The 25,051-nt window shown below is 56.6% G+C and overlaps 1 protein-coding gene across 1 annotated transcript; it reads right to left on the bottom strand.

Annotated features, from left to right (window-relative positions):
* Positions 1-325: 325 nt before the first annotated feature.
* Aldh4a1 (aldehyde dehydrogenase 4 family, member A1) lies at positions 326-23,346 on the bottom strand. The gene is made up of 15 exons (XM_013034500.1): positions 23,251-23,346; positions 16,238-16,331; positions 15,788-15,880; positions 14,716-14,763; positions 13,732-13,887; positions 12,326-12,475; positions 12,174-12,248; positions 11,244-11,431; positions 9,561-9,634; positions 8,552-8,748; positions 8,386-8,433; positions 8,049-8,201; positions 7,596-7,717; positions 6,827-6,945; positions 326-1,540 (listed from the first exon to the last, which is right to left on the bottom strand). The coding sequence occupies exons 1-15, from the start codon at positions 23,316-23,318 to the stop codon at positions 1,428-1,430; spliced, it is 1,698 nt and encodes a 565-aa protein (XP_012889954.1). The 5' UTR covers positions 23,319-23,346; the 3' UTR covers positions 326-1,427.
* Between the last annotated feature and the right edge of the window lie 1,705 nt (positions 23,347-25,051).

Here is a 25,051-nt window from a genome sequence, read left to right as displayed (position 1 = left end):
ATTAATGTGATAAGGGCTATTACAATGGGTAAATGAGCAATATTAACTCACTTTGCTGTGTGCGTGCACATGTGCAGGAATTGTTCTCGTTTATAAATGATAAGACAGAGCTCTAAGATGACCTGACATTTGGCTCCCTGGCCGGGGTGGGGGGGGGGGGGGGGTCTGCCACTTCCCCGGGTGCAACCCCTTTCCCATCCTGCAGAGGGCACTGTGCCCACCAACTGACAACACAGGGGCAAAGCTATCAGGCAGGCCTGGAGGGAATGCAGCCAGCAGCCCCACCCCGCCCCACCTCTCTCCTCTAGGAAGACCACGGCTTGAATCAAGTGATAGACCTTTTATTGGGTGGCACTGGGCGTCCCCCACTGCCACCTCACAGTGTACAGTCAGTAGTACCGGCACCTCTAGCCTGCACCCCAGCCCCCCAGCCCCCCAGGGCAGAAGGAAGCCCAGCCTGTGCAGGCCCAGGCAACACTGGCCCTGCCCAACTGTGGGCTACGGTGAGAAGTGGGGACATGGGAGGAAGGCACAACAGCTCTGCGGAGGCCCCATGCATTTGTCCTTGAGGGGAGCCCAGAATTCTCAGTCCCCTAAAAACCACCCTCAAAGGTCACGCTGTGGAGACCCCTGACCATCCAGAAGCCAGGCGGGAGGAGCTAGTCCCTGGGCACCACTGGACCGGCCATATCCAAAGAAAAAAACCGCTGAAGGACTGGTCGGTGCTGGGCAGGGAGGACCGCACTGGCCATGCGTCAGTCTAGAGCAGAGGGGAAGCCCAGGCTGAAGTCCTGGGATGGGCTCTGGGAGGCGGGGCCCGAAGAGCTAAGAGGCAATTCCAACAGGATGGCGTCCCCCAGAGCTTTCCAGAGTCTCAGGCGGCAAGGAAGGACAGCCCAGTGGCACCCTGGGCAGGCAGTGGGGCATGGCAGGGCTCTGGAGGAGGGCAGGCCCCCTGTGGGAAGGCACGTGGGTCTAAGGCATATGGCTGGCGGGGCACCCTTGGCTGGGAGGGCTCTGCCCAGCGGTGGGTGGGCAGGCCGGCTGACGCCACCTGTGTCCTGCAGCACAGGGTCACACCTCACTGGGGACACCCAGAGGGGCCTCTGTGGGCTGCTGAGGCCCGGCAGGGTCCTGAGGACGGTCCCTCCCCACTCCCAGGTCCCAGAACCACTGGGCCCAGTGTAGGTGAGGGAAGGAGACAGGTGGGGAAGGGCCGGGCACCACGGTGGCGGAAGGGGAGAATGAGTGGCCCCGTTCCACCCAGCATGGCCTCAAACCCATCCTGAACAGGAGCTGGTGGCAGGATGTGTAACAAACTCCACGAGGGGCTGCGTGTGACGAGCAAGCGTGGGGGGGGGGGTTCCGTGTGGTGAGGCCATCGGTCTGGACGGACAGCAGCAGGTGGTGGACGTGCCTGGCGAGGCTCACTGCATGTATGAGTAGCGCCAGTCCCCCAGGGGCTCATGGGTCTCCTTGATGACCTGGGGTGATGTCCAGCGCAGGAGGTAGTGGGGGCCCCCTGGCTTGTCATTGGTTCCTGTGGAAAAGATGGTTCTGTTTGTTTTGGGAGATGCCATGGCTCTGAGCAGAAGGGCTGTCCCGCCACGGAGGTGGGAAGCCATGAGGGGTGGACGTGAAATCAGACCTGCGGGGACGCTGAGCTGCAGTTAGGAAGGAGTCTGTCTCCTCTGCAAGCTCCGGAAGCCCTTGGAATTTATGCTAACGTACACTAATGAGCCACACTTAGATGGGGGCTGGTTGCCAGGGAAACCACCCAGGTGGTTAGAGGAGCTGGAGGAGGTCCACTGGGCAGTAGGGCTGGTGGCTGAATGATCACCATGGCCAGATGATTTGACCAGCAGTGCCTTCACCATGGAGCCTCCCACGTCCTCCAAGGGACTGGGGTCTCAGCACTTCCAGGCAGATTATTAACCCAGATGCAGGGACAGAAATCCTGTGCTTGGGAACCTCCCACACTTCGTTCTGTGTCCATCTTCATCTACACCCTTCAAAATACCCTGAACAAGGCCTTAGAGTCCCCAGAGGACTTGAGAACATCCACAGGGCCAAAAGAGAAAACCTTCCCCACACCTAGAGTCTGAAACTTCCACACAGGGCAGATCGAGTGGCCAGTCAGTGATCACTCACCCAAGTCTAGCCCAAGACACATTACAACCAAGTGCTCAAAGGTGAGACAAGGGGTTCTCAGGGCTGCAAAAGAAAACAACACAGAGGGGTGCCCGATCTGCCAGCCAGCAGCCAGCCAGCAGGCTGCTCAGAGGCTGTACAGGCTGGGGGAGTGGCAACTGATGCTCACAGCGCAGAAGGAAACATGTCTGCCAGGAACATTGCCACCAGACACATCCTACACATCCTACAAGAAACACGAAAAGGAGTCTAGGCTTGGGGGCAGAGAGCTTGCCTCATATGCATGGGGTCCTGGATTCCATCCCAGTTCTAAAATGAAAAGAAAAGAAAGTAAAAGGAAAGGTGAAAAGACCGATGAAAGAAAGAGACGCTAATGAAGGAGAAGAAAGCATGTGGCTGGGCATAATGTCACATCCCTGCCACCTCACACTTGGCAGGCGGAGGCAGGAGGATCAAGCATTTGAAGGTAGACTGGTTACACACAGTGAGACCTTCTCTTGGATAACAGAAATGAAAGGAGAAGGGAAGGAAGGAGAGGATGGACAGGAAGAGAGGATGGATAGAAAAGAGAGACGAATGGGAGGGAGGAGAAATAGGGGGAGGAAGAGGACGAGAAGGAGAGGAGGAGGAGGAGAACAAAAGAGGAACTTCAATAAAACTAGAAAGCCAGTTACAAAATGGTCATAGTTTCTATGGTTTCCAGTTTCCAGTCTATCTACAGACAATTATCTTGAATGTAAATGGATTAAATTCTCCCAGTAAACATAGAGCAACTGAAGCAGGAGAAGTAACCAAGACCTAATCATATGTTGCTTTCAAGAAACTCACTTTACACGGACTGAAAGTGAAGATATTCTACGTAGGAACCAGAAGCATGGTAGAGCACCAGCTGTGAGCAAAAAAACGATTGAGAGCATGAGGCCCTGAGTTCAAGTCCCACTACCAGCACACACACAGAGATATTCCACATGAGTAGAATCCAAAGGAAGCTGGAGTAGCTACACTGATATGAAACTCAAAACAAAGCAGTCAAATGAGATCAGAAAGTCTTTATATAGTGATAAAGGGATCAAGTCAGCAAAAGGAAACATTAACTCTAAATATGTGTGTGTGTGTGTGTGTGCACATGTGAACAATACTAGGGCACTCAAATATACAAAGCAAACATCTATAGAAATAAAGAACAGACTCCAGTAATGGATGGATCATCCAGACAGAGAACTGGAAAACATTAGAATTAAACTGTGTCCTACACCAAATGGACCAAATGCAAACCTACAGAAAGAACATTCCATCACACCTTCTCACAAACACACAGAAGGGTCTCTAGTATAGATTGTATGTTAGGGACAAAACAAGCCTCCCCCTCACCCGCCCCTCCCCAATGCAAAAAGTGTTGTTGCTGGGGATCAAACCCAGGGACTTATGATCTGATCTGAGCTCCATTCTATTTAATTATTCACGTGCTTACATCTTTTCCCGGTACTTGGGTTTGGACACTGAGCCTTAAGCTTTGCTAAGAAGGTACTCTACCTCTGAGCCACACCAGCAGCTCAAAACAAATTAAAACAGCAGCAGCAGCAGCGACAACAACACCAAAATCACACTGCTTATCTCTGTTCTGGCCATGCCGCAATTGAAGTAGAAATCAATCACAAGTTAAAGCTACAGACAGAAATCACATGACTCACTCCTGAACACCAAATGGATAGAGGGGGAAAAAGCAAGCAAGAAACTGAAACATTTCTCTAAACAAACGAGAATAGACACAGAACACACCAAAACCTACAGACAACAAAAGCAGTCCTAAAAGGGGATTTTATAGAAATCAACACCACATCAAAGACCATGAGAATGTCTCAAATGAAAAACCCACCACTGTAGTTCAAGGCAGTAGGAAAACAAGAACCAAACCCAAAATTAGTAGAAAGGAAGAAATAACAAAGATCGGAGTAGAAATAAGTGAAATACACTAAAACATATATAAAATACCAACAAAGGAAAGAGTGTAGTCTTCAAAAGATAAAACTGACAAACCCTCAGACTAAGAACAAAAGGGGGATGAGGTAAATAAAGTCAGACTTGTAAACAAGACAAACTGACACCAGAAAAAATACAAAGACACTCACCTAACCAAGATTGAATCATTATGCCATGGAAAAACCTCATGAGACCAGTAACAAGTAATAAAATCAAATCAGATACTGTCTCTCATCAAAGAAAAGCCCAGAGCCAAACAGCTGAATTCTTTAGGATTTAAAGAATGAATACAGATTCTTCTTCAATTACCCTGGATAATGAAAAGACTTGTGAACACATTCTCTGAGGCCAGCCTCCCACTGATACCTGAAGTCAAGCACTGTACCACAGCAGTAGCAGAAAGGAATTTGTAGACCAATGTCACAGGCAAGCACAGATACAAAAGGGTTCAAGACAATAGTAGCTGAGTCAACCAGAAAGAGGAATTCACTCCAGGAATGCAAGGATGGCTCAACAATAACTCTCTCTCTCTCTCTCTCTCTCTCTCTCTCTCACACACACACACACACACACACACACACACACAAACATGAAACACTACATCAACAGAATGAAGGACCAGAACCACATAATCATTTCAACAGGTGCATAAAAGGCATTTGATAAAATTCAATACAACCTTCATGACTAAAAACAAATATGAAAGGAACACAGCTCAACATAACATAGGTCATTTACAACAAGCCAACAGCCAACATGGTATAGAATGGGTAGCATGAGGAACTTTTCTCTGGGGCCAGCAACAGAACAAGGTGCCCACTTCTGACACTTGTTCAATGCACTGCTGCAAGTCCCAGGCAAGCAATCAGGCAAGACAGAGTGATAGAGGACACTCAGAGCAGAAAAGTGGAAGTCAGGCTGTTACTGTTTGCAGATGACAGGATCTCATATAGAGAAAACTCCAAAGACTCCACAAAACAACCCTTAGAGCAAATGAGCAAATTTAGCCAAGTTGCAAGATACAAAAGCAGCATATAAAAGTTAGTGGCACTGCTCTACACCAATAGTGAATTTTCTGAAATAGAATTTTTAAAAAGTAACCTTATTTATAATAACAACCAAAAGTCCTAAGATACCTAGAAATAAATTAATGGTGGAGATTTAACCAAAATTTCAACAATGAAAGCTGAGAACTATTGCTGAAGAAACTGAAGGGGTCACACAAAAGGAAAGATTTCTATGGACCAAAACAACCAATATTGTGAAATGTCCATTATTATTATTATCCAGAGCAATGTATAGATCCAATACAATCTCTATCAGAATGCCAATGATGTTATTCACAGAACTAGAATAAATGTCCTAAAATTTATATGGAACCACAAAAAAAGGAAAAGAAATAGCCAAAGCAATCTTGACTAGATGGGTAGGTGTAAGGCATTATAATTACCTGACTCTGAAACATAAAGTTGTCATCAAAACAGAATATTAGCATAAAACTGATCCAGATAAATGAGACAGGACAGAACCCAAAAGTAAACCCACAGATCTACAACCAACACTTTTTTTTTTCAAGAATGTTAAGAACATCCTGTGTTCTAAACATTGGAAATCAATCTTTCCAATAAGCAGTACTGGGGAAATTGTGTATCCAGTGAAAGAATGAAGCTGGACATTTCTCATCAGTTGCAAACACCAATGAAAGACCCACAGCTACAAACAAAAATGCAGGGGAAATGAAAGGTGCCCTACACCACTAAGAAAACATGAAGAAAATAACTCAAGACATTGGAATGAATGAGGATTTCTTTTGGACAAAACAAGGCAAATGCAAAGATATCAAACTATAAAAGCTTCTGCACTACAAAGAAACCAATCACCAGATGACACACACGGCCTACAGAATGAGAGAAAAATCTTTGCAAACTACCCATCTGACAGAGAACTAACATCCAGAATCTATAAGAAACGCAAAACACTCTCAAGAGCAAAAAGTAAATAATAAAACCAGCATTTAAAATGGGCAATGGATTTAAATAGACATTCCTCAAAAGGAAAAGCCTAACAACTCTATGAACACAGGTCCGATGTCATTAATCATCAGGGAAATACAAATCAAGACCACCACAAGGTATCATCCCATTCCAGCAGAAATGGCTGTTATTCACCAGGGCCTGCAAGGAAATGGTGGTGCACTGTTGCTAGGGTTTGTTTGCACACTCAGCAAACGTGGAACAATATGGAGTTTCCTCCAAAGGAGACAGAGTTCCCCACCCCACTGGGTAGACACTGGGTATTAGCCAAGCCCTGACGGGGTCTGTGTCCCTGCAGATTAGCGTCACCGCTGAGATGAGCAGAGGTCTGACTACTGTGGAGTCTGCTTCCTGGGCTTCAGCCCTGGCCCTGACACAGAGAGCAGTGGCTCCTCTTAGCCTCAGTTTCCCCATTCCTGAAGTGGAAGGCACCATACATATGTGATGTTCAGCTAGGAAGTGTGGGTGCTGGGCCACAATCTACACACACACACACACCTCCACGCCCTCATGAATGAGGAGGTCACGCCCTCGTCTGTATAATGGGAGAAGAGTCAGCTCCTCACTTCCTCAAAAAGATCCATGCGCTAAGGTCCCACTCCTCCAGCAGCGCTGATGCTAAAAGTCTAGGGTATCTCCACTGGGAAGGGGGACCCACTCACCAGAGGCCCGGGACCCCCCAAAGGGCTGCTGGCCCACTACTGCGCCAGTGGACTTGTCGTTGACGTAGAAGTTTCCGGCAGCGTTCCTCAGCACAGTTCTAGCCTCCTGGACAACATCCCTAGGAGGTAGGGCAGTGATCAGAGCGTCCCCAGCCCCTCTGCCCCTCCAGCACTGGGGCCCAGATCCAGCCTCTACCCCACTGCCCTTCCTGGCTTTCCAGCTCAGCTTGAGGCTGCACCTGGGCAGGCTGCTGGCCATGCAACATGGCCTCTGAGCCTCAGCATCCTCTGGGAAGGGGGAAAGCCCTGTTCCCCACAGGAGGCTGACTGAGCCAGCAGACTGGCTTGGCCAGAACGACCCGCAGAACCCTTCTTCCTGGGTTCGAATCCCACCACTTCCTCTTTGTCCCTCAGACACAGTGGCTCCCGTGCCACAGAGGACAGAGGACTTCCAGGGCTACGCGGTGGCATCCAGCAGGCCCGCCTCTCCCTGGCCTGCACACCCCACTTCTGCTCTGCATCAGGCCCCGTCGGGCCCAGGACGCCAGCCACAAACGCTCCATGCCTGCGCTCTAGAGACTCAGGCAATGTGGGCTCCAGGGGGCCCAACGTCTGTATTTGTACCAAAGAGCCGAGATGCCTATGCTACTTGCCTGCCCATCACATAGGGAACAGGGGAAGGGAGGGAGAGCAGGCAGAGGGGACAGGGGAAGGAGAGCGGGCAGGGACAGGACAGCAGGACCAAGGCTCCAGGGCTGCGGCCACTCACTTATCCTGGGCAAACACTGCCCCCGTGAGGCCATAGCTGGTGGTGCTGTCGACCAGCTGCAGGGTCTCCCTGAACTTGTCATCGGGGTAGACGTACACGGTCAGCACAGGCCCGAAGATCTCCTGGGGGAGAGGCTGGGTCAGGTCCTCCCCAGACCCCTCCCTGCCCCCCAGCAGCCACCCTGGGCCCGCGCAGAGGGCCAGGGCTGCTTCCTGGTTCCCTCAGGACAGCAGTGTGCCTGGCCATATCACTCTCATCCCACAGAACATCCCAGAATTTTCTGGTCTGTACAAGGGGCCAGGGCTGGGAATCGAGAGGCTCCTGTGCAGCTGGCACCAGTACCTGAGGAGGGCTCTCTTTCCTCAGGGCTCCTTGGCCTCCCAGAACCTCAGCCCTGCTCCCCAGGCCAGGCCAGGGTCTCCGCCTGGTAAGGTTCCACCCCCCCCCCCTCACCTCCTTCATGATGGGGTCCTGCGGGTCCTTGCTCTCCACGACGCAGGGCTCCACGAAGTAGCCCACAGAGTCGTTGCACGCGCCCCCCGCCAGGACGGTGAGGTTGGGCGAGGAGCGGGCGTGCGCCAGCCACTTCTTGATGCGGGCAAAGGACTGGGGGTGGGGAAGGGGGTGTCACAGACAGGCCGGGGTGCAGCCCCCAGCGCTGAGGGAAGAAGGGGCGGGCTGGAGCTCCAGGGAGCCCTTTCCAAGGCTGCAGCAGCGCTGGGAGACCCCAAGCCAGAGACCCCCGAGACCCTCCCTGCTCCCCGCTGGCCCCTAGGCCCTGGTTCCACACCTTGGCGTCAATCACTGCAGAGAAGAAGGTTCCGAAGTCCTCTGCCGGCTGGAAGGGAGGGGAAGGGGGGGAGGGTGAGACAAGGGGGCTCCCTCCCTGTGCCCCCCCTGCAGAGCAGGGGGAGCTAGCGCACAGAGCCTCCCGCTGGGCGGCAGCCGCAGCTCACATCGCCCACTTTGATCCCGCGAAGCTCCTCCAGCAGCCGCCCTTTGATCTGCGGCCACAGGGAGGCGGGCACGTAGAGGCGGGAGCAGGCCGAGCACTTCTGGCCACCATACTCGAAGGCCGAGCGCAGGGTCGCGCTCACCACGCTGTCCACATCCGCAGATCGGTGCACCAGGTGGAAGTTCTTCCCGCCACACTCTACAGGGGACGGGAGCCGGCAAGATTCAGGACGTGACTAGGGTTGGGGGGGTCCTGCTGGCCCCAAACCCAGCCCCAAACCCTGACCAGGAGAGACTGGAGGGGCAGAGATGGGGCGACTGCACCCCCAACCCACAGGTGGGAAAAGAGGCCGGGTGGGGAGCAGACACTGGAAGTCACCAGCTCCAGGTCATCGCATTACTCTTCCCATTTGAAAGACAGGGTACCGAGTGGAGCTGGGGCTCCAGCGCCCAGGCCCTGGGATCAGAGGCCTTGTTCTTGTCAGGGGGCCGGAGGAGGGGCGCTAAGAACAGGGACCACCACCTCGGCAGAGGCTCCCGTTCACATCAAAGATGGGTCTGGAAGCCAAATAGCACCGCCGGCCCCTCCGGACCTCCTTCCTGACTCCCCAACCGCGTTCCAGCCGGCTTAGGTACGGGGTCTGGACCCCTCCACGGGCCCAACCGGCTGCTGGTGGCTGTGCCTCACACAGCCCTTCCCCACACTTCCCCAAGACGTGCTCCACAGACGCCTGCTTCTTGCGGCCTGTACACAAGGGGTCCTATGGCCCCTTGGAAAACACGGCACGGCTGATATCTCCCACGAGTGTGCAGTGGTTAATCAGAGAGCATTAAAGGCTCTGAGAACTCCTGCAGAAGAATCTACTGGGCTTGAAGCAGATACTTGACATCTCTCGGTGAGGAGGTACAAACAGAGCCCGGCAGCCCCCCAACCCGCTTCATTTCTTCACACCCAAGCCCCTTCCCAACATCTGCGTTCACACCTGGAAGAGGTGGGGGGAGGGGGCTTACCTCCGGCCAGGCGTGGGAAGGTGTGGAACCTGTCCAGGTTCTGGGCAACCTGCTTCCACAGGTGTTTGAAGGTCCTGGAACCAGAGGATCGGGCGGGGGTCAGGAAGCCAGGCGTAGCCCGTGGAGGATGGGGGCTGCCACCCCCTTGCGGGACGGGGACTGGCCCTACCAGAGGCAGGGGCTGAAAAGCTCCAGGGCCAACAAGCCAGAGGGAGGGCAGGGACTCAGTGGTGGTGGGCTGGGATGGAGACGTTGGTAGATACCCGAGGCTGTGTGATCTTGGGTTAATCTATTAACCCCTCTGAGTCCCAATTCTGCACCTCACCTAAGAACTGAGGGACAAGCCTGTGTAGCAGGGCTGTTCTGCGGTGAGCCCCGATGAGGGTCAAGGACACATGCTAAACCTCACGCCGCCCAGTGCTGGGGCCCTAGAGGCCAGAGGAGGAGGCTCCGGGGGAGGGAGATGGTCCGAGAAGCTGGAGCCCAGGGGCAGGGACGGTCCGCAGAGCTGGCGCCCCAGGCCTCCTCCCAGGCTTGGACTGTGACCAACCTCAGCGCCACAAAACAATAAAAATGCTAATCACCCCGGAGCCGGCTTCACAGTCCCTAATACTAATTTATGACTTTCCCAGCTTTAAGCCCCACAGCTCATCAGAGCGTGGCAAATGGAGGCGGGCCGCTCGCAGGCAGGGACCCCAGGGGCCGCCCGCGGCTGGCAGAGCCGGCCTTTCGGGAAACAGCCCTGCTCAGCAATTCTGACACTGGCAGGTCTCCCCACTCCCCCTGCACCGCCCCCCAACACTGAGCAGGGAAGGGGCCCATAGAGCCCGAGGCCAGGCCGGGCAAGGAGGAACACTACACCCAACCCAAGCAAAGGCTCCTGGGACCGGCAGCCACCTTGGGCACTGCACTCAGAGGCTTGTCCAGCCTCAGCCAAGCCCCTCGCCCTGTGTCCACCCTTGTGAGCGATGGCCCTTCACTCAGAGCCTGCTGGCTCCCGTGGACCCCCAGACACGCCTGGCCCCCACACAGGCGCTGCTCTGAGTCCCACCAGGTCCAGGCCACGCCCTCCCCTGGCTACTACGCACTAACCAGTCAGTACCCGGGACAGAGCATGGTGGGGTGGGCAGGGCCTGCGGTGGGGCGGAGTGGAGCCAGAGACACAGAGACAGACAAGAGTACTGCCGGTGACCAGCGGGCTGGCCACAGGGAACGCTGGCCACAGGGAACGCAGGCCAGTGGCAGAGCGGCCAGGCGTTCGGGGAGGGTAGCGTTTGCATTCTACGTGAACCGTCGCCACACCGGGCTGCGGCATCACAGGCAGAGCGCCCAGGGCAGGCATGGCAGGGGCCACGCCAGGGCCACTGTGCACAGCATCGGCCGCTGCCTGCTGCTAAAGCCTTCTGCAGCCCCCAGTGCATCCTGAATAAAGTCCAGACGCCTCTGTGGGGTCTGGGAGTCTGTGGCCAAATCCCCCGGAAGGCAGCCAGGGAGCGGGGCATTGGCCTTGCCTCTCGCTCACGCCAGTCTTAGCGGGATCAGGAAACTCCCGCTGAGTCTGTGGGGGTGCATGGGGAACCCCAGAACTCCAGCCACAGGGCTCAAGTGCACCCCAGAGCGCATTCCCGCTCCCCAGCTTCTTCCCGCCTCCTCCCCCAGGCAGCCCATCCCCATGCGACTCACGGCACACTGCCTGTGAAGTTGATGCCACCGAGGTGCTCCGAGCTGGTCACGGTGTCCCCGAACACGGGGCCGTCCGCCGGCACAAACTGGATGATGTTTGGGGGCAGGCCAGCCTGGCGGAGCACGCGGTAGACGGCGTAGCTGGCCAGCATGGCGGTGTCACTGGGCTTCCACAGGACCACGTTGCCCTGCAGGAGGGGGTGAGCGTCACGCACAGGCCCAGCCCATGGCGCGGACTTTCCTCACCAGGGACCACCATCACTGTCTCTCCCCCCCCCCGCCCCCCGCCACAGGAACCCAGAGCCCTCGCCCTGAGGCCCTGGTTCCGCTCCTCAGCCCCGACTCTCTTTCTTGGAGAGCCTGTGCCCCATTCTCCATGCTCTGTGCACCCTCTGGGCAAGGCCAGTCGAGGGCTCGCAGGCCCTCGGGCACACGTCCCGGTTCATGAACCCAGGGAGGGTGGTGCCCATCCGTGCATGCAGACACACGGCACCCACGCTGCACACGTGGGCAATGGCCACCTTGGCTGGTCAGGGCTGAGGCCTGGCCCTCCTCCTGCCCAGGCTGTATGAGGGCCGGCCTGCGTGCGTGTGATCCATTGGACTGGGCGCCTGGTGAGGGCGGCCACTGCACTCCAACTGTGCTGGGGGAGGCCCAAGCCCTGAGCCACGTGACCTGCATGTTCACATCCAGTCCACGGTTCACCCTCCAGCGGCACACGGTGGGTGCTGCAGGTGAGCCACCGCCCTGCTGTCCTCGGCCACCAGACCTGCCTGGTGGATGGAGTCCTCACTACCCCACCTCAGAGCTCAGAGCCTGTCTGGACCTCCCACAGAGACAACGCTAGGATTTGAACCAGGTACCTGAGCCTAATGCTCATCCCAGCCCTGCTGCCCGCCACTGCACTTCCCAGTGTCCCACGGTCCTCACCATCAAGGCCGGCGCCCCCGCCAGGTTGCCACCGATGGCGGTGAAGTTGAAGGGTGAGATGGCGGCCACAAAACCCTGGGGAGGAAAGAGCCAATGAGGCCTGGCCGGCAATTTCCAGCACCCCCACGGCCTCACCGCCTGCCAGCCGGTACCTCCAGCCCCCGGTACACCATGCTGTTGGTGCTGGGCGGTGTGCTGATGGGCTGCTCCCCCTCCAGCTCCATGGCGAACTTGGCATTGAATCGGAAGAAGTCGATGAGCTCAGCGGCGGCGTCTATCTCAGCCTGGATCACTGTCTTAGCCTGCAGCACAGGGGAGGTGGCTCAGCCGCAAGACGGCCACCGTCAGCCCTTCCCCCATCGCAGCACGGAGCTGGGCTCCAGAAGGGGTGGGAAACCTGCAGTGGGCTGACCTCGAGCCTGGGCTGGAAAGGACCCCAGTTCTCAGGCACCTGAACCTCAATCCCTACGATGAGATCTCTTCTAACTGCTAGGGGCCCTCCTGGCCACCTGGGGTCCCCGGCGGGTGCACAGTTAGGAGTATTGGGCCAAGGAAGCCAAGCTAAGATGTGCACCTTGCTTTCTGAAGCCCCAGAATTTCAAGCCAAATAAGGAGAGAACTCAATCTGACCACAGTTGGCCTGCAAACCTCGGCACCCAAACCCAGAGACAACAGCCAGTGTGCGGTGTGCAGCTGTGAGGCCACCTCCACACAGCAGAGGGCACTCCCGGCCTGGGCACAGGGGAGCAGGTAGGAGCCAACCATCAGACCCAATTGGCAGAGATGGCACCCTAAACTAAGCTTCTAAAAATAGCAAAACTAGCTGAGCGTCGGTAGCTCACGACTGTCATCTTAGCTACTCAGTACAAGAAGACTGAGATCTGACGATCATGGTTCCAAAGCCAGCCTGGGCAGGAAAGTCTATGAGACTCTTTTCTCCAATTAACCACCAGAAAACTGAAAGTGGCGCTGTGGCTCAAGTGGTAGAGTGCTAGCCTTGAGCTGAAGAGATGAGGGACAGCGCCCAGGCCCAGAGTTCAAGCCCCACGACCAACCAAAAAAAAAGGCAAAACTGACCCTTTCCTCGCCATTAACGAAGAACTTCCAGGGTTGGAAGTGTGGTTCCATTGATAAAGCACTAACCAGTGAGGGAAAGCAACAGGTGCCAAGTTCAAGTTCTGGTCTCATACATTTTTTTAAAAATGGTGGAGGAGAGGGGAATAAAAATGTCCTAGGATTCTAAAAGACCTCATGGAAACCCCAGAGAAAGCATCCCGAGGCCGGTGGGAGCTGCGGGATCCAGGAGGCAGGGTGCAGGCACAGGGCAACTGCCTGTCAAAGGTGACAGAGGCCCTGATGGAGTGGAGCGAGGCAGAGCAGGGGAGGGACCGGCCGTTTATAATCTGCCTCCTCTGGAAGTTTCCATTCCTGAATCCTAGCTCCTAGGCCTTGTCTCTGAGGACACCTCCAGGGCTCCAATAACGCTAGCACCCAGAGCGTGATGGGACCCGGACATCTTCCAGTACTGAGCCTGGGCCCTCAGCCCTCAGCCCCTCACCTGCCCCAACATGGTCTTGGCCAGGACCTCAGCCCTGCGGGGCCCGCTCAGGAGATCGGCTGCCTTCAGGAAGATCTGGGCCCGGTCTGCGAGGGGCTTCAGGTCCCACTCTTTCCTGGCAGCCAAGGCAGCCTGGATGGCTTTGTTGAGCAAGGCCTGAAGGGAGAGGCAGAGGTCAGGGCTGCCCCCAGCACAGGAAGGGCCCCAGAGGAAGGAGAGGGAGGAGAGAGGGAAGGCCACTCCACCATCACCCAGCCTGGTCCCACGGCTGCAGACAGCATGCCCGTCCACCACTGGCTGCTCCCCACGCAGAGCCTGTCCTGCTGTCAGCCTGGGTTCTCAAGGACCTAGCCAGCTGACCAGCGTAAGGAGGACTTGCCCCCTCGCTCATGGTCCAGGCGAGGGCTTATCTTATTCTTGGGCCCATCGGCCTGTGAATCTACCATCCACAGGTTCAACAGGCCCCGGCTTTGGGGGCATCTCTGCACCCTGACACTCCTGCTGCAGATACCCCAGGTTTCCCTCCTTCCCTTCCTCCCTCTTTCCTATTCTCCCTCTCCCTCCCTCCCTCCACATGACATCAGCTCCCAGATCCTGCTCAGGCCACTCAGCTGCCCACAGGCGCTTCTGGGTGCCAGTCCCTGCTTGCCTTTCCATCTCTGTCCCCAATTGCCCTGACTCAGCCTTCCGGAATCTTTCTCTTCCCCAAGCCAAGTTCTCCTCCATCACAGTGGGCATGTCTGGAGATGTCCCAACCCTGACCAAGGCAGCTCACACTTGGCATCAGTTAACCTGAGCATGTCCCGACTTGTCACAGACCTGTCCAGGGACACCCTCAGTGCCAGCGGCCCCCAGCTCATCCCCACCCCCCTCAGTGCCAGCGGCCCCAGTCCACCCCCAGGGCCGGGAGCCACTGAGCTGTACCATCACTTGAACAACTGGCAGCCCAGCTGCAAACAACCCCACCCAAGTCACCGGACTCACCTTGTCTGCATAGCAGAACTTGGCTACCTTGTGTCTGTGGTTAAAGGGCTGAAAAGAAGAGAGAGGTGGGTTCACGTGGGCACTACGCCCCTGCCCTGCCTGTCCCCTGAACAGCACTGCGCCCTGCCCCGCCTGTGCCCTGAACAGCACTGCGCCCCTGCCCTGCCTGTGCCCTGAACAGCACTGCGCCCCTGCCCTGCCTGTGCCCTGAACAGCACTGCGCCCCTGCCCCGCCTGTCCCCTGAACAGCACTGCGCCCCTGCCCCGCCTGTGCCCTGAACAGCACTGCACCCCTGCCCTGCCTGTCCCCTGAACAGCACTGCGCCCCTGCCCTGCCTGTGCCCTGAACAGCACTGCGCCCCTGCCCCGCCTGTGCCCTCGTACAGCACTGCGCCCCTGCCCCGCCTGTGCCCTGAACAGCACTGCGCCCCTGCCCCGCCTGTGCCCTCGTACAGCGCGCCCTGCCCTGCCTGTGCCCAGAACAGCACTGCGCCCCTGCCCCGCCTGTCCCCTGAACAGCACTGCGCCCCTGCCCCGCCTGTGCCCTCGTACAGCACTGCACCCCTGCCCTGCCTGTCCCCTGATACAGGATGTGAGCACTGCGTGCTTGCCTCAGTTGGCATGGGGAGTCAGACCAGGGGATTACGGACAAGTTCTTCCAAGCCAGGTCCAGCATAGGTCCACCGGAGGTTTCACTCACCAAGGACCCAGGCTTTACTCTCCCCATTTAGACCTGGGAGATTCCTGGTCTGCCTGAAGTATCTGCCCGCCTCTGAATGGACAAACTCCAAGCAGGGAAGCGGGGCCCAGCCCTCTGCGTCAGCCTCCACCCCCCCATGAGCCCCAGGGCGGATGTGGGGCCCCTCCTGGCCCTTCTCAGCACAGACAGGGCTTGGGGGCTGGACACGGTGTCCTTGCAGTTGGGCAGTTTCATAGGTTCATGGCTTTAGAATCCTGTGAGAGCCATGGCCAGCAGAGCAGCAGAGGCACAGTCCAAGGGCTCCATGGGAGGGAGGGGAGGGGGGGGGAGAGGAAGTGGGGATGCTGGCCCGCTCTCAGACCTCAGACGTACCGACACCTGGTACCGGATGTCCGATGTCCACACCTCCTCGTCCCCTACCACACACGGGATGGCTTCTGTATGGCCCTTCAGGTCCTTCAAGGCCTGTGGAGGGAGGGACAGGAGTGTGGGTGGGTGGGAGGGCACTCTGGCCCCCCTCCCCGAGGTGGGGAGTGTAAGCAGCACTGCCCAGGGGAGGGCCAGGGGAGGGAGCATGCCCCCCTCAGCCCCGGTCACAATGCAGGAAGGTGAGCCAGGGTCGCCAGCTCTTCCTATGCCAAAGACAAAGCCCTGCGTGTGAAATGTGCGCAAACTCTCACGACTGCTCAAAGCTGGGCAGTGACCTCTACAGGCTTAGTACTCAGTACCTGCTCAGCGTCTCCACACAGGGCTGGGGCAGGGTCAGTATCTGGGGGCAGGGGCTGCCCCTGCACCCTCCGCGCCCACCCATTCCCCAGTTACCTTCTGCAGTGCGTCTCGCTCAGGGCTGCCGGGCATGAAGGCCAAGATGGGCTCATTGGCCACCTTCAGCGGGGAGGCATGCTTCCACCGCAGCCTGGACACAAAGGCAGAGCAGAGGACAGGTCAGCAACCACCACTACCACATGCCTCTTACAGAGTCCCAGGCTAGCTCAGAGGCCTGAAACCGAAGGAAACCACAGGGCCTGCAAGAGAGAAACGGGCCCAGGGTCCAAGACGCAAGTGCTCCCTCTGCCACTGTGGCCCCTGGGGCATGTGACCTGCGGCTCGGAGCTGACTTCTACAGCTATCACACAAGAACGATCCTACCAAACTCATACAGTGGTCTGTCGTTTACATGCACAACTGCAAAATGATGCTGACGTGTACTCCACACACAGAGGGCTCCTCCGGCCCCCGTCACTCAGCGTGAGCCTCTGAGACTCTCATGGCGACACCAATGCACTTCAGGTGGTCTGGGCGTGCAAATGAGCAAGGCCACTGAGGCCCCTTCCCAGGGACAGGGAGGGTGGCTGGGGTGGGGGTCGGTCCGGAACCGCTTACTTAACTTCTGCAGGATTTGAGTGCCCTGACCAGGCACTGACCGGGCACTGGAGCCGGGTGATGGAGGCCAGGCTTTGTTCCAAGCGGGGTGCTGTTCTCCAGTGGGAGCAGCCAGCCCCCCCACACCCCCCACTCCAACTCAGCGACAGTCCCGGGCACAGTGTGGGTGGCACAGTGACCCCAGTTTTATTTGCTGACCACATAAGGACTCTGTGCTTCATTTTAGTGCGGTCTTGGGGCAGGCCGTCGCTGGCGTTCCCTGAGCCTGCGTGTGCTCAATAGGACCAGGGCCTGGCCATGGGAGAAGGGGACCAGGAGAACTTAGGCCAAAAGGGTTTCACCTTCCTAGAAAGGAGTCGGGGCTCACAGAGCCCCTCACGAGGCCTGGAGAGAAGTGCAAAGCGGGGACCAAGTGGGCAGACAGGCCCCGAGATCACTGCATGAGCCCCTCACCCCCGCTCCCCACTTTCCAGACTCCACAAACACATGGGACAGTTACACAAGGGGTCCAAGGAGGGGACTGAAGGAGGGCAGTGGCAGGAGGGCTGTGCAGGAGGTGACCAGCAATGGACACTGGAAGGAAGCCGAGGCCAGACCTCAGGGAGAATGCATTCCAGGAAAAGGACAGGGTGGGCGCCATGGCCGGGAGGCACAGGAGCAGTCACAGGAGCCTGAGGCCGGTGAGACCTCAGAGCAGGACTCAGAGTGGGAAGGGAGCGCGGGACCGCTTCCCCTCCACCGACACCCCAGGAGCCCAATTCCTCAGCCCCACCTTCCCCTGGCTGCGGTGGGAAGAGTGGACAGGGACAGATCTGTGCTGTGATCCAGCCCTGCCTCCCGCCAGCTGTGTGACCCTGGGCAAATCACTGTCCCTCGTAAAAGGGTGAGGCCTGGCATGCTGGCACCAGAGGTCTGACACAGCTAAGACCGAAAAGCATTCCCTTCTTCCACCTGAGGAAGAATGAAGAGAAGCGGTCCTGAGTCTGAGAGCCTGCGGAAGCAAGTGTCTGCCTCCTGGGACAATCTGGAAGGTTCCAGTTGGGCTCTAGGCTAGGTGGGACACCATGCAGTTGAGTCCACTGTGGCCCTCTGTGGGGCGGGGCTGCTAGTGTGTGGTGGGCAGGAAAAGCCAGGCTCCAAAGCAGACACACATGCACGCGTGCTCAGGACCGCAGCCTGCGACCCCTCAACCTGTTGGGACAGCACTGTGTGCCAGACAGGGACGCTCTTTCAGATCGCTGGCCTTTCTCCCCTCTCAGGCCAGGAAAGCAGATACCCAGGGACCCCCACAGAGCCATCACACTGGCAGTGGGCGGGGGGAGGGAGAAGGGGGATGCTGGGAGGATAGAGAGAACACTAGATTCCAACTGACTTCCCAGCTCTGCTTTCCCTGTTCCCAAATCTGTGGCCTTCTAACGAGCGGGCCCCTGTGACCCCAGGATCACATGAGCTCATGGTTTTCTCTGAGCCTACAAAGTCTCCCAGCCTTGGCCAGGTGTGTCCAACCATCAGAGTGTAGCTAGAATACACTAGTTCAAAGTTCAGCCTCAGCTGACTATAGCTAGAAATAAGCCAGGCACCCCAGGAAAACGCTGGCTCACGGGCCATTTAGTCTTAACATGAGCACGGCTCCCATGGGCTTAGGAAGGCGGAGGTGATCATTCACCAGACCGGGCCTCTGGGCAGGCCTGCACCCCTCATTTGTTCCTTCCTGCAGCCAGCTCCCATTTATCCACGTGGCGGATGGAGATCAGTGGACAGAGTCCACCCACAGTGTCAGTACCACCCACCCATTGATGTCCCGCCTGGCTCTGGGGTGCAGACTTGGCGCAGGCTTCAGTCCTCTGCTGTGGAGTGGAAACGCAGGACAGGATCTGAACCCAACCTAGATTCCCCTCACACATTCTGCTCTCCTGGGGACCCCACTGCTGGGGCCTGGGACTGACACTGCCCCTCCCACCTGCAGATACTGGAGGGGAGGGGTGCTTGCAAAGGGTGGAGCACTAGGAGATGGCAGGCGTGCTGGGAGCTGGGAACCTAGAGGGGAAAAGCAGAAGAGAAAGCAAAGAGGCATCCTGCAGCCCCCTCTGCCCGGTCCCAGACAGCGGTGCTAAAGCAACAGCCCGCCCCTAGGCCACCATCCCTAAGCCACTGCACAGCCCCGCCACACGTAACAAGCAGGGTGCATTCTGGGAAACAGGTTAGGTGTGCCACATCACTGGGGCGGCCTCTGCGTGCAGGGGGCTGTAACCACCACGGAGGGGAGGGGGGTGCTGGCGCCCTATGCCGTGCTGCTTTATGATAAACTTTTTCTTTTTGAGACAAGGTCACATCATGTTACCCAGGTGGGCCTTGAATTCAAGACCCCCCCTGCCTCCACCTTCCAAGTTCTGGAACACCCTTTCTGCTTATGTGGGGACCCCACAGCTATGGCCTGGGACACATCACCCTGTGGCCAGGGCGGTAACAGGTAGATACCACCACTCCTGGCTAAACTAACTTCTTCTCTGTCTCCTTCCTTCCTTGCTTGCTTCCTTTTCTCTTTCTTTTCCTTCTTTCTTTCTTTCTTTCTCACCCCCCCCCTCTTTCCTTGCCAAGCACTAGTGGCTCATACCTGTCATCCTAGCTACTCAGGAGGCTGAGATCTGAGGATTGAAGTTCAAAGCCAGCAAATCTATGAGATTTTTTTAATCTCCAATTTAAAAAGCTGCAAGTGGAGCTGTGGCTCAAGTGGTAGAGCACCAACCTCAAGCAAAAAAGGCTAAGGAACAACACCCAGGCCTTGAGTTTAAGCTCCAGTACTGGCATACACATACACACACACACACACACACACACACACAAAGATTAAGAAAACACTAGAAGGAGAATAGCAGAAGATAGAAAATGTATAACACAGTAACCACACAGTGGCTTGTTACCACTACGGGGTGTGAGGCGCTGAGCATGGCTATGTGCTCTGCTCAGTCCCCTGGCAGTGGCGATTGGGGGGGGGGGGTTAACAGCAGCTTACATCACAGACCTGAGGACTGTGTTACACACACTGTGATCAGCCCAGCTTACAACACTGCCAGGCAACTCCAGTTCCCAGCTCCGTCATAATCTCACAGGACCGTGTGTGTGCGTCCCACTGCTGACCAATGCATCACCACACATGACATGAAGACGTTGCTCAAAAAGAGACAGCTCAAAACTATTTACTCGCTTCTCACCTCTCTAAAATAAAATTTCAGAGTCCTTACAAGACCATAAACTCCCTCCCCCATAGCCCATTTGCCACAATCCGGCCACCCCATCTTTTCTGAGGCCCTCACCAGGCTGCCACACACAGCCTGAATGGGGTACCTGTAGGGTCACAGCCTCAGCTGGGGACAACTGTCATTACAGAGCTGACTGACCTGGTGAGCTCCCACCAGGCCAAAGCTCCATGCAGCGGCCTGTGTCCACTCTGTCCACCACCACCCACCCAGCCTCATGGTCTGCCTGCCTGGCCCACGGGACGGAGTACCTGAGAAAAAGCTCAGCAAGCTTAGGAGGCAGACATGGTGTCAGAGCCAGTGCCAGGCCCCCAGGACCGGACTTGCAGACCAGGGTTCTTCCAACACCACCAGGCTGAATGCAGGTCCCTGAGGTCCCCAGTGGCTGGGGACAGGGGTGGTCAAGGAGAAGAGCTCTAGAAAGGAAATGCTCGGCAGGTGAGCCACCTGCTTCCCTGCTATCTGGGACCTGATAAGACAAATCCTCCTTATCACTGTGATTAGAGGCCCAGCAGGCAGCCAGGGAAAGTGCGAAGTGCTGGCCCGGGTGGGCGGGGCACAGAGCTGGGGGAAGCAGCAAACCCCACTGCCCAAAGGAGCACCGTGAGGAGGGGACTGAGTGAGTAGTACTTGGACAAGCCACCAGGTCCGGGGACCACCTCACGAACGCACCCCGCAGATGTACAAGGGAGCTGCTCCTAGGGCCTGCATTTTACAGATGAGTAAACAGGGCTTCGGAAACGATGCTCCCTATTCATTCTGTTCATTCGTGGCTCACGGTCACAGCATGTTAAGTGACCCGTCAGGATAGGAACCCAGGCCGTCCTCTCTCAGGAGACTCTGTCTGTAACCAAAGTACCTGGAATATGTCCCCCCCCCCACAAGTGGTGGCTAGGAGCTCATTTCTCAGCTGGGGGGAGGCCGAGATGGACACTGGCTTGGCTGTCCATTAGCACTGCCACTCTGCCCAGGGGTCTTTCCCAGTCTATACTGTCAGGTCAGCTAGGAAAGGCCTGGGGACTTTGGAGTCCCCAGAAAGGCCAAGTGTCTGTCCCCTGTCCCCAGCAGAAGCTCAGTCTGCCAATGAATTAGAGAGGGGAGGGGCCGGGGATCTGAGGGCCACAGCCCCTGCCCTTCATAGCTCTTTTGGTTGTTCCTCAGTGTTTGCACTCAGGGCTGACACCAGGCAGCCCACTTGGGGGCCAGGGGTTGGGGGGAGCGCGGGAGGGGGGAGGGAAGCAGTTCTCACAGTGCAGCAGCACTTACTGAGCTCGTTTAATACCCATGACTACCCTGTGAAGTGGCCATTGTTATTTTCCACATGACAACATAAGACAGCACAGAGAGGTTAAGTAACCTGCCCAGAGCCACAGAGCTGCTAGAGGTGTTTTTAGTGCATTCACACTACCACCTATCATGAGGTCAGATGTTGAATTTTCTTCTTGTGATGTCATGTCAGCCCCCAAGAAGCTTTGAATTTTGAAGTATTTCAGATTTGGGATGCTCAATCTATGCTGGCAGATCAACCCATTTTTATGTTGCTTAAAAGAAAAAGTTAAAAGGAGATAGTCATCAAATAGACAACAGAGGCTATTTCTTGGGATTTCCTTGAGATTATAGGTGATTTTTTAAAATAAGTTTTGTTGCTCTGGCTATATCTTCACAATGGACACATATTAAACAATTTTTTAAAAAAAAGACATATTACCAAGCATTCTTTAAAAAATAAAAAAAAATGGTTGAGATTCCTGGCATTGAAGGCAAAAAAGGAAACACTACTACAGGTTCCTCAAAGAAATGGTTTTTACACCTAGGACAATGAACTATCACCTAAAGTGAAATTTTCTCCATGCATTCAGACATGGTACATGACAGACGTGTCAAATAAATGGACAAGTGAGCAAAACTCTTAGAATCCAGCTCTCAAATGAGGGTGACAGATGACAACTAGCCAATATCTGAACACCTTTGTTATTGCCAGGATGCAGGGGTTAGGGACGCTGCTGGGCATCCTATAGAGGAGCCGCCCAACAAAGGACAGGCAGCCTGTCCCTCAAGTTCAAGATGCCAGGCTGAGGAGGCCTGGTGGGCTTCTCCGAGGCCAGCTGCACACTGTATTTGGAAGAGGTAACTTCACCTGGGGAACCTCTCCCTCCCCTCCACTCAGGAGGCCTCATAATCAAGAGCAGGAATCGGGAGGGGACCCACTGTAACTAAGTCTCTGCAGCGCTGGGGATAGGGCAGACCCCTGTATCTGCTGCAACTAGATGTCTATCAGCTGCAAGATGGGGTCAATCCGGCGCTTATCAGCTGTGCTTGGTAAATGTTATTTCCGACTTTGCTTTGAGAACGTAAGATGGCTTTCTAGCACCTTTTCGAGGGTCTATGTCTGTGCCTTTCCCCCTAGGCTACCCCTGCACAGATAAGCTCAGAAAACCCCTGAACTCCTAAGATGAATCCCACCTGATGGGGCTTCTCCGTGGGGTTTGCAAGAACGAACCTCAGAGTACAGGAAGAAGCCTCACACGGGGCTCAGCCGGCAAGCATGCTGAGCCCCCGTCTGTGTGGGTCCATTTCGGTTAGGTGAGGGGTGCTCACCCCCCCAGCCCCTCCACGTTCTCTTCCCGGGTTCCTCCCCATCCCTCCCCACTGGGGACGTACAGAGGTGCAACTCACCCACGCCATCCCATGGGGGCAGGGAGAGGGCCACTGATTAACTCAGAAGCCGCCACGGGCGGGCCAAGGGGCGGCCAACAAAGCTGGACGGGGCGGGGTTCGGGGTGGGGGGACAGGGGCCGCCGGACCTCGAATTGAGGCCCGCAGAAACCCCCGTGCGCGCGCGCCTCCCGCAGGCCCACCCCCCGGGAGCCCCCCGACGCAGGGCCTCCGTGCGGCCGGGGTCGGGACGCCCGGCCCGGGCCCTTCGGGCACTTGTCACCGTGAGAGTGGGCTGAGCCCACCGAGGCGGCCGCTGTCCCAGCGCGGGACGCGGGTCCGGGAAGCGGGTCCGGGGCGCGTCCCCTCCGCGTGGGGCACGGGAGGCCGCGACCCGGCGCGGAGCGCAGCCCCGAGGCCGCGCCGGGGACGCCAGCGCCCCGAGGTCCCGCAGGGTTGAGCTTGCGGCGCCGGGGCGGCCCGGCCATTCTCGGGAGCCGGCGGCCGGCGCCGCGCCGACCCGGCCCGGAACGCACTCACCCAACCCCGGTCCAGGCACCGGCCAGGCGGGAGCAACGCAGGAGGAACGGGCGCGGCGGAGGCAGCATCGCGGCGGGTGCGCGGCGGGGCCCGCAGCGTCGGCCCGGCGCGGTTTGACGGCGTGACCCCGCCCGGAGCGTACCACTCCGCGGGAGGGGGGCTCCCGCCCCGCCCCGCCCGCCCTCGACCTCGGTTGCTCCTCGGTCATGCTCTGCCGCCTCTCAGTCATAGTGCAGTGACACGGTATATGACAAGGGCCTTTCGTGTCGTGCGACACAACGGGCTCTGGGAGAGAAGTTTAAACGACACACATTCTCTCCCCCTCTCCTTATGGTATAACCCGGGGGGGAGAGGGCGTGAGCATGATTGACCAATCAGAGTCAGGGATTGAGGCCCCCGGGCCAATCAGAGGAGCAGTCTGGTTGCAGCCTTCTGGGGCCGGGAAAAGAGGTCTGTTGGAGCCGGTGAGAAAGCAGACGCGAGCCCAGGCCGGGTGTGGGGTCCGCCCATTCGAACCGGCTGATCCGCACCAGCGGTGCCCGGCGGGTTCGCGGCCCTCCTCTCCCGCTGCTTCTCGGCGGGCGGAAGGCTGGAAACCCGCCATCCTCCTAGTCGGCTCGACTCAGCAGGCCACGCCCCGGCCAACTTCTGGCCCCAGTCCGAGGCCACAGGCCTGGCTTGAGCCTGCCTGGCCTGCAGCTTTCGGGCCGGAGCGCTGCAGGCCTCCACCGCCCAGCCTGGCGCGGGCCCAGCCCCCGGTCCAGGGGCTGCGACCTTCCATGATCTGGTTAATACAAGACCAAACCATAGCTCGTCCGAGCTTGTTTGTCTCTGGCTGCAAAGCCGATTGCTCCGCTCACCCAGGTTAAAGTTTGTGTTCTGCACGAGTTGTTTGATGTACAATCGAACACACTTGTAACCTGGATTCTGGTCTTATCTGATAAGGACGTCTTAGGCACCCCCTCTAATCCTAAAATACCATTAGGATTTCTCTCCCTCGGTTCTAATCATGTGCTTCTGTTTCCTCCAGCAAGGGTGAAAATGAACCTGTCTTGGAGTCCCTCCATATGCTAATTCTGGCTAGAACACTGAGCCAATTACATAGGCTCTTTGGATCTGTTTCCTCTTCTGTAAAATGGGAGTAGAGGCCCCGCCCAGAACCCACCAATCTGCTGCCGAAGAAGCTCAAAATGTCATCATCTAAGACCTGTGTGTGTGTGTGTGTGTGTGTGTGTGTGTGTGTGCGCGCGCGCGCGCAGGTCCTAGGCCTTGAACTTGGGACCCGAGCTTTTGTGCTAAAAGCTGGCACACTACTACTCGAGCCACAGTTCCACTTCTGGATTTTGTTGTTGTAGTTGTTAATTGGAGATAAGAGCTTCACAGCCTCATCTGCCTGGGCTTGTTTTGAATCCTTGGATCCCAATCTCCAGCATAGCTGGGATTACAGGAGAGGGCCACCATTGCTCAGCAAAGGCTACTCTTTTTCCTCCAGATTATATCACTTAACACACTTAAGAATGTTTAAGCAGAGAATGAGACTTAGGAAAGAAACTACATAAGTACTAAATCAACTGGCATTGGTATGAGTCAAACCAGGTGATCTCAGTTCACGTTGGAGTGACATCACCCTGAATGTGGACATTAACATGAAGTATCTAGAACACTAGATATTCAAATCCAGAGCCCCAGGAAGTGCAGCCCCTGTGGGCACAGTAGGGAAGCTTGAGAAATGGGGGTTTTGTGGTTAACAAGACCTCAGTTCCAAATCCACTTGTGCCAGTTAGCCTGTGATCTCTGTTAT

The sequence above is a fragment of the Dipodomys ordii genome, unplaced genomic scaffold (genome assembly GCF_000151885.1).
Source record: "Dipodomys ordii isolate 6190 unplaced genomic scaffold, Dord_2.0 Scaffold6, whole genome shotgun sequence".
NCBI classification, from domain to species: Eukaryota; Metazoa; Chordata; class Mammalia; order Rodentia; family Heteromyidae; genus Dipodomys; species Dipodomys ordii.
This window is presented reverse-complemented; position numbering and strand designations above follow the sequence as displayed.

Bases quoted from the DNA above. Each gene is read 5' to 3' on its own strand.
- Aldh4a1 (XM_013034500.1), bottom strand. From the start codon at position 23,318: ATGCTGCCTCCGCCGCGCCCGTTCCTCCTGCGTTGCTCCCGCCTGGCC. The intron at 9,635-11,243 runs GTGAGTCGCATG...CTCTGGTTCCAG, and splicing joins AACTTCACAGGCAGTGTGCC to GACCTTCAAACACCTGTGGA. The intron at 6,946-7,595 runs GTGAGTGGCCGC...CCTACCTCCTAG, and splicing joins GCAGTGTTTGCCCAGGATAA to GGATGTTGTCCAGGAGGCTA.